This window comes from Pyrus communis, chromosome 3 (genome assembly GCF_041283825.1).
Source record: "Pyrus communis isolate YQ-2024b chromosome 3, ASM4128382v1, whole genome shotgun sequence".
Classification (NCBI taxonomy): domain Eukaryota; kingdom Viridiplantae; phylum Streptophyta; class Magnoliopsida; order Rosales; family Rosaceae; genus Pyrus; species Pyrus communis.
The window spans coordinates 5,044,756-5,053,479 of record NC_142567.1 but is presented as its reverse complement, the minus strand read 5'-3'; the positions used below and the strand labels follow the sequence as shown (position 1 = coordinate 5,053,479).

Below are 8,724 nucleotides of genomic sequence, written 5' to 3'. Positions count from 1 at the left end.
CTAGGAAAAATGGAAAAAATCAAGAAAGCTTTTATTTACAAAAATAAGGAAAGTGCACAATTTTCTTTCTCACCACGTATCATTGAATTGAAGTGGGTGGTCTGGAAAATTACCAATTAAATCTTGCGGAAAATTAATACAATTAAATTTGACATAAAAGTCATGTTACTAAATAGTACATAACATTGTAGCCGGAACCAACTCACCCCCGCTTTAAATACAATCGGCGGGGGTGGCAAAAGAGCTTCAAGTAGCTGTCAACAAAAGCAAAATCTGCCAACAGTGGTTAGAAAACTATGTCGCAGTCAACCTAACCACATGAAATACCATTTCAGTCCTCCTCGATACTTAACATTACAAATAATATGGACATGTAACATCAGTTAATGACACAATTTCCAGGGACAGAGATGTCAATATACAAAACACTTTTTCCAACTTCAGATGTTTTTGGTCCATAAAAGGACAAGAGAAATAAACACACAAGAGAGTGGGGAGTGAGATCTCTTCTGGTGAAGGTCCAGGCATTTTTTGTTTTTGATTCAGACTATGTGTTGTTGCCCATCAAAAAGTACAAAAAAACCCAAAAAAGAAGAAAAAGCAGAAAGTTACTTCTTTTCGCCATTTTTGATCCCACGTTTTTGTATCTTTTTTTTTCTTAACCCAAGAAAAATCATATTTTCACAAGGAAACCACCGAGAAAAAGGGATTACATTTTGGGTTTTGCAACTTTCAATCAGCAGTGAGTTTTGGGTTTTGTATGATCCCTTGAATCTGCCCTGTTTTGGGTGTTGAATGAGATCCAGGCTGAATGTGGTAAGAAAAAAGTTGTCTTCTTTTGGGCCCTCTGATCCTGAATATTTACCAGGAAGGATAAAGGCCAGAAGGGTTGGAGGAAGGTTGCGTTCTTGGTCACAACTCACAAGAGTTTACAGAGAGTTGGTAATTTGCAGGAAAAAGGAAGGAAAGATTGTTCCTTTTTTGGTGCATTTTCTGGGTTTTTCTCTTTTGGTGGGTGGAAAATGAGATTGCAAGTTGAAGAGTAAAACTAGCAACAAAGAGGTACTTGGAATGGACTGAGAAGCAACCAGTTGGCTATTCTCAGGTTTACTTAATCAGTTCATCTTGTATTGATTATTCAAGTTGGTATTTTCTCCATTTCTGGAAAATTGAAAGGGTTTTTTACCGACCCTTTTCGTAGTTTTTACAGTTTATGTTCACATTTGTGGTTAGCTGGCAGTGAATTTTTGTGGTTAAATGTTAGAAATGCAGAGAACCCATGCTTTGTATTTTCCTTGTGAACGTCATTGGTGCGGTTAGAGATCAAAAGCATTGGGAATTTCTGTTCATAGTATGTAGGATGATGTGGTTGGAGTAGTTTTTGGTGTGCTATTGTTTGTAATCTTGGTTCGAAATAGTTACATTTCTGGGTGCATTCGAAATAGTTTACATAGTGTTTGATTCGAAGAATAATTCAGAATGGCGGAAGACCAACAAGAAATGCGATCGTTGGCCTTGACTCCAACATGGTCTGTTGCTACTGTGTTGACAATATTTGTGGCTGTTTCTTTGCTTGTCGAGCGTGGAATCCATAGGTTAAGCTATGTAAGTGATACTCTACCAGTTTTCATGAACTTCGTTTTTCTTTATTGTTTCTTAAGCTATTGGATATTTGAGTGGAATTAGGAAGCTTAGTTGACATAAAATTTTCTATTCTGTCTTGATTTACGAATCAAACTTAAAACGCATGTAAAGTTGTACTTGAGAGTTCGTATTTTGAACAGCATTTACATATAATTGTTTTGTGTGTGTGTGTGTGTGTGTGTGTGTATGTTCTGTCGGTTTCAGTGGTTGCGGAAAACTAATCGTAAGCCCTTGCTTGAAGCTGTGGAGAAAATGAAAGAAGGTATATGACCTAAACACAGTTTCAACCTCCTCAATGATCTGAGAAATTCTTTTTGATGTGTTTCTGGCTAGACATGTAACAAAATAACTTCATATCACACTTCTCACTTATAAACTTTCATGTCTTGTCCTGCTGCGTCCAGAGTTGATGTTACTTGGGTTTATCTCTCTCCTTTTGACGGCTACCTCAAGCATGATAGCCAATATTTGCATTCCATCAAAGTTCTACAATAGCAGTTTTTCTCCATGCTCTAGGTCTGAGATTACTGAAGAAACTGAAAATAAACGTAAGCTGTTGATGTTTAGTGTTCTGCCTCACTCATTCAGAAGAGTGTTAAATGAGTTGAATCGTAATTCCTGCAAAGAGGTGCGTTACTTATCCGTGTATAACAGTTAACTAAAGTTCTGTTCTAAATTTCTAAATACATTTTTTTTCATCTACGAGTTCTTTTTTCTGGTGTACCATATTCACTTGGTTCTTGGAAATTGTTGAATATGATTGAAATGCTGAAGGAAATTAGTTTGGACTTCTTCCTGTCTTATTTTCCACAAACTAGAATTTATGCCTTACTGGACAATCTTGGTTAAAATGGAAATTCGTTTGTTTGAACAGGGTTATGAGCCATTTGTTTCATATCAAGGCCTTGAGCAGTTGCATCGCTTCATCTTTGTCATGGCAATAACACATATATCCTACAGCTGCTTAACGATGTTGCTGGCAATAGTGAAGGTTAGAATTTTCTTCGTTGTTCTAATGCTTCTTCTTCTTTTCCACCAGACCATATTAGGTACAGTAGTGAAACCTCAAACCTGCCATTACCGTTAAACTGTTTTTCTTCTGGATAGTGGATACTGTAGTTACTACTGATAAGCTATCTAAAGTAGACTGCATGTTTTTTGGTGGCCAATCTATGAAATTAAGTAAACATAGAAGGTGAAAGTGTCTGGTTCCCCTTAGAACTTTTTTACTGATAAAATCAGCAATAAGAAGTTTGGTGTCAGTATTCTTTAAATTGATGTCTCTCTATCAGTTATGACTACTATTACCTTGAGAAAAGGCTCTCATTCTTTGTTCTTTGTGGTTAGCCTTTTATTTAACAGCAACGCTAAGCACAAACCGAGACGTGAATCTAGAGTGTCATATCTCAGGCATTGTGTTTATCTATATTATGTACAGATATGGACATCTACATCAACATTTTGCATACCTTCTCTTAAATATCTATCTGGTTTAAGGGGATTTTATCGGTCTTCAGTTGTTACTTCTCTCTGGTGCACTAATGTGTTATATGCATGATGACTTGATGATAGTGGGTATTTACTGAAACTCAAGATGAGAATATAACATTGAAATACTATTTTTGTCATGGATTACTGTTAATGTGACCAGATTCACAGCTGGAGAGCATGGGAGGAGGAGGCTCACATGGACCGACATGATTCATTGACTGGTAAGCTGTGACATTGCGTTAGTAGAATTATATACAGATCAGCTTATTGGTCCCCTTATTGAGAGAGAGAGAGAGAGAGAGAGAGAGAGAGAGAGAGAGAATAAGAGACTGAGTGTTTGGGTGCTTGAACTTTTATGAACCCTGTGGAGTAGATTTTCAAATTCCCTATGAGATGACTGGAGATATACTCTGTAGCAGAGATCACACGGCAGATGACAATGCGAAGGCAGTCTAGCTTTGTAAATCCATCAACTCCTGTTGTCAGGAATAACATTTTTATCTGGGTGGTAGGTGCAACTCTCTTTTCTTACTTAAATACATAGGTACCTCTATTTTTTTTTATGTTTTACATTCTTAAGTTCTTATTGATGAATCCTTTTAATGTTTGAAAGCATAACAAGCCCGCATTGAGTTTCCCTGAAATTGCTATATTTTTGTGCCCACTTTCATGAAACCAAGAGAAAAAAAATGAAATCCGATGGCTGCTTTCTTCCTTTTATATGATTATCATTTAGGTTTCTTTGTGTTCAAGGTATTTGAAAGCAGCTGCTTTAATTCAAGGTTTTTTAATAGTTGAATGTTTTGCTGTACAGAGATGTTTCTTTCGGCAATTTGGGAATTCAATGGTTCGTGCTGACTATTTAACACTCCGCAAGGGCTTCATCACGGTATCTAGTATTCTCATTCGCCAGAATTGTATAATGAGTCTTCGACATTTTGTTTTTCTTTTATTTGTATTTTGTTCAGTATAATATTTGCTGTTAGCCCTTAATGATATGGTTGGTTTTCACTATACTCCTTCAAACTTACTGCTAATATGAACTTGCATTGCTATGCCTAGTAACTGAGCTTCTGCATGTTTTATAACAATTAACAAATAATGATACAACGAACTCATAACGTTAACTGAATAAACAACTTTTAAAATGTTCTTTTTTGAGGGATTCAACTGTGTTTATTTTTATATCAAATGCATGACATGTGCCAGGACCCATGGTGTCTAGAAGATTCTAACATCGGCGATCTTTTATTTTTTCGGTAGAAATTGTTTGTATGTTGTATGTAGAATATCGTAAAATTGGTTACTCTTTGCTGTTTTTTCTTATTATATGTATGCTTAGGTAATCTAATACCATTAGTATCTTTCTGCTTGCCTGTTAATATGTTGGGGATGCCGATATTAACTACTGTTAACTGAATTTTTACTCTTCCTTTCTCTCACTCATGCCAGAATCACAACCTTTCACCAAAGTATGATTTTCACAGCTATATGATTCGATCTATGGAAGAGGAATTCCAAAGGATCGTTGGTGTGAGGTAAGTTTTAAGTTTCTTCTGTAATGAATAATTGTTAGCATGACTGCAACTATTTATTGTTAGTATTGTTCAAATGCGGTGGTGTTGTTTCTCTCGTAACTTGTAAGTTAATACTATGGAATTTGTGAAATTATATTGTGTTGCGCAAATATTTGAGGAAATTCCTTATCCAGTGTTGACATATGTCATGGTGTTGTCTCTCTTGTAGCTTAATGGTATTTCCATACATGCTCCAAGGGCTGGTCTGGTGTTTGAACCAGACCACGTGCCTTCATTTTTGAACAGAAAGAAAACAAAAAAAGTTTCCGAGACTGTTAATTCAAATGGCAGTCGTTGATTTTTCATACCAACTGCTAATTTTAGAAGCCCAAAACTCCTAGAAAAAGGTTGTAGTGATATAGTTCAAGGCGCTTCTTTCCTTCTCATTTGTCACAGAGTGTTGAATAAATCAGTTAGAAGAATCTTTGACACCTCAGGGTTGTGAGAATAAATGTTGTTGACAGCATATTTGCACGTGTTCTCCGTTCTGATTGCCACTTTGTTATGGAAAACTGTAGTTGTGTATGATCTCAATACTTCCAAACAATCTGTCAGCCTTCATTGTACAGTTGCAATGCGTTATGAATCTTATTGGGTTTGGAGTTGGATAACTGTGTGCCTGGTCAGGTGCAACAAGAGGAGAGATTTAGAATGGTAACAACAATAATAACAAGAAGCGTTCAAGTCAAACTTTTACCTAATTCAAATTCTGCTGATCACTAACATCTGTTATTGGATGTTATTACTGCTTACGGTTTGGAAAGTTGAATTCCACAGAGAACAAACATCTAAATGCTTTTTCTCAAATCTTTTGCAGTGCCACACTGTGGGGATTTGTTGTTGCCTTCATGCTGTTTAATGTAAAAGGTATGCGTGCAATGGAATATGAAATGCAGGGAATTGGTAGTTCTAAGCATGAATATGCTACAAAACATTGTTTATTTATTTTTTTTAATTTGGATATTCGCTCTCTAAAGGACTTATCTGTATTCACCTTCAGTAATAATTGTAGCTTGCGTGTTTCGTTATTTTGTTACTTTGTTACTCTAACTGCCAGTTGGGGGATCATAAACTTATAGTGATGATCGGTCTTGAATTAACAGGGTCTAATCAATGACTGTCATTTGAATTAACAGTAATTGGACTTATCTGTTTTCTGTGACCTATGACAGGGTCTAATATTTATTTCTGGATTGCAATCATTCCAATTACGGTAAGTACAAAGTTTACTCATCTCCTTTTCAGTTTTGGGTTGTCACCTATATGCTAAAATTGATGATCTCTAAGAAGCTACCAAAAATTTGAATCGGAAAACAGACGTTTGTAGAAGCACACATCACCTCTTCCTTTTAATCAGTTATAAACTATGGGGGAGAGAATTTGAACTTGGGACCTATCAACTGGCCATTGACCACGAAAGAACACATCACACCTTGAGATATTATATCCACATGGTGGGGCTATAACAGTAGTGAATTTCCTGACAATAAACCTGTTTCTCAAATATGTTAGTCGTGTGCTTCTCGTGTAATGTGATTTTTATTGTAAGTTCCTAACTTCCTATGCAGCTAGTTCTTCTTGTGGGAATGAAGCTGCAGCATATTATTGCAACCCTAGCATTGGAGAATGCTGGTATAACTGGATCCCATGGAGGAGCAAAGCTGAGGCCTCGGGATGATCTTTTCTGGTTCAAGAAGCCCGAACTTTTGTTGACCTTGATCCATTTTTGTTTATTCCAGGTTTACAATGGTTATCGCGATGCCTTGCGTTTCTTTTATTATTGTATCATTACGTTCTTTGGCGACTTGTACTCACAAATCACAATTATAAAACTAATGGACATGCGTTTTTTTTTTTTCCTCTGTTCCATCTGTTCTCATTTTGCAGAATGCATTTGAATTGGCTTCATTCTTTTGGTTTTGGGTAATTCCTTTTCCATGACTAAATTTGTACTCACCGTGGAGTGTTGCAAGTTGAAAACAACTTGTTCAGTTGTTTACGGCCACTAAATTTCTTGGTTATTTGATTACAGTGGCAATTTGGGTATAATTCTTGCTTTATCCGAAGGCATTGGCTCGTGTATATAAGGCTGATTTTAGGGTATGCAACCGATTTGATTGGTTACGTCAACCTACCATATAATGTATGTTGTCAATCACTGGTCGTTTATTAATGTAATTATTTTATAGGTTTGCCGGGCAGTTCCTGTGCAGCTACAGCACCTTGCCACTGTATGCCTTGGTTACTCAGGTACAGCCAGATATACATACATTATGCATATATGCCATCGACTGAAACTCTGACTTATGTATTTGTATTTTACGTTTATTTTCAGATGGGAACGAATTACAAGGCGGCAATAATCCCACAACGGATAAGAGAAACAATTCATGGATGGGGAAAGGCAGCTAGGAGGAAAAGAAGGCTAGGCATATACACCGATGATTCAACCATACGCACAGAAACAAGCACAGTAGCATCACTTGAGGAAGATGATCATCAAATGATCGATTACCCTGCGGATGATGCTAATACGCATAATGGAATTGAGTTGCAACCGGTTTTTTGTTCTGTGTCCAGTCCTTGCCCAGTTGGTAACCAAACCTCAAGTAGGCCAGGTACACCCCTTCTTCGACCATCGGCTTCTGTTTCTTCTCAATCAGTTACATTGACTATTCAAACAGAAGGTATTCCAAGATCCGCTTCAATGCCAGCTAGAAGGGAATGAAGCATTGATCAACAAAGATGGTAACGAAAAAATCGCATGACTAAGAATCTGGGATCCGATTGAATAAGAAAGTATTAGAAAAGGAAATTGTGCAGATTTTGCTTCCCTCCATATGCAGTACGAAAAATACTTGAGGTCATACAATACTCGCAGGATGTAACAATGCATGACACGATATTGCAGTAGTTAGAATGTAAACATTTGATGTGATAGCTACATATATGAAATCAGTATATATCACTGACTAATGATCAATGATGTGAGCTAGTTGTTTAATTAGGCAGTAATATTTTTACAAAAATTAGGGGTGTGTTCAAAGAATCAAATGTAACTTGACAATGAGGCTTCTTACTGGTGTTATCAAGGTGATGGATGTACCACCGGGGCTAGTTTTTGCCCGGTTTGATCAAATATCCTTGTCTTATACGCGTCGTCTGTGATTGTATGTTGTAAATTCAATCAAGCAAAACATGATAGAGTGAGCAGTGATTTCATTAGAATAGTATGTGTATGGTCCCTTTTGAGTATCTTATTTTCTTAAGCTTTTATTTTACGGACTTCATAAAGTTATCAAGTTATGAAGCTTTGCAGCATTTGCTGTGTAGGATGATGATTCTGGTGGCATTGGTCCTCCTTGTCCACCCTGGCCTGCTCTGTGGACGAGGCCGTAACTGTGGCAGATATGGTACCAATCAAGTGAGCTATCCGGGCGGCTACAGCCCGGTGCACCCGGGAAACTAGATGCTTCGCAAACTTGGTACCAATCAATTGAGCGATCCGGGTCTGGCTCACCTGCGTAACTACAACCGCAACCCGGGAGAGGAACTTAAAAGCCCCCACCGCAATCGCTTCCATAACCAGACCCTATGCCGATGCCAAAACTGGACCCTATCCCGCTATCAGCGCTGTGTCCGTACCCAGGTCTTCCTCTCCATGGACCGTGTTCAGTCTCATATCCACCATGCCCAGTTCCAATACCAACTCCTCTACCTTCTCCATATCCACCATCTGTGGAACTTTGGCCAATGCCAATACCATTGCCTCTTCAACTACCTTCACCAATGCCTTTTCCATACCCAACACCTTTGCCAGAGCCTTTGCCAACACCATAACCCTCTCCAATCCCTTCACCATCACTGCCATCACCAATGCCTTTGCCCGTAGCCCTCTCTGAATCCTTTCACATCGCTGCCTTTACCAATGCCTTTGCCATAGCCCTCTCCAATCCATTTGCCATCACCAATGCCTTTGCCGTAGCCCTCTTTGAATCCTTTCCTATCGCCG

General features: G+C 37.9%; 1 protein-coding gene and 1 long non-coding RNA gene across 7 annotated transcripts; one reads left to right on the top strand and one right to left on the bottom strand.

The window, feature by feature from the left end:
- Nucleotides 1–391: 391 nt before the first annotated feature.
- LOC137715301 (MLO-like protein 11) lies at nt 392–7,851 on the top strand. Of its 6 annotated transcripts, none has more exons than XM_068454580.2 (16): nt 447–1,105; nt 1,479–1,605; nt 1,849–1,906; nt 2,049–2,272; nt 2,519–2,635; nt 3,296–3,356; nt 3,555–3,643; nt 3,950–4,024; nt 4,588–4,673; nt 5,530–5,579; nt 5,885–5,925; nt 6,281–6,451; nt 6,600–6,635; nt 6,745–6,812; nt 6,902–6,962; nt 7,048–7,851. In XM_068454580.2, the coding sequence occupies exons 2-16, from the start codon at nt 1,480–1,482 to the stop codon at nt 7,438–7,440; spliced, it is 1,656 nt and encodes a 551-aa protein (XP_068310681.2). In that variant the 5' UTR covers nt 447–1,105; nt 1,479; the 3' UTR covers nt 7,441–7,851. The 6 variants fall into 6 exon arrangements, with proteins under 6 accessions (XP_088546858.1, XP_068310681.2, XP_068310680.2 ...); XM_068454579.2 differs by having other exon boundaries at nt 460–1,062; XM_088690731.1 differs by having other exon boundaries at nt 491–1,105; nt 3,552–3,643.
- Nucleotides 3,639–4,974, bottom strand: LOC148697795 (uncharacterized). Its single transcript, XR_015960534.1, has 2 exons — nt 4,153–4,974; nt 3,639–4,063 (listed from the first exon to the last, which is right to left on the bottom strand). It is a non-coding gene; the product is annotated as an uncharacterized LOC148697795 (long non-coding RNA).
- Nucleotides 7,852–8,724: the final 873 nt, after the last annotated feature.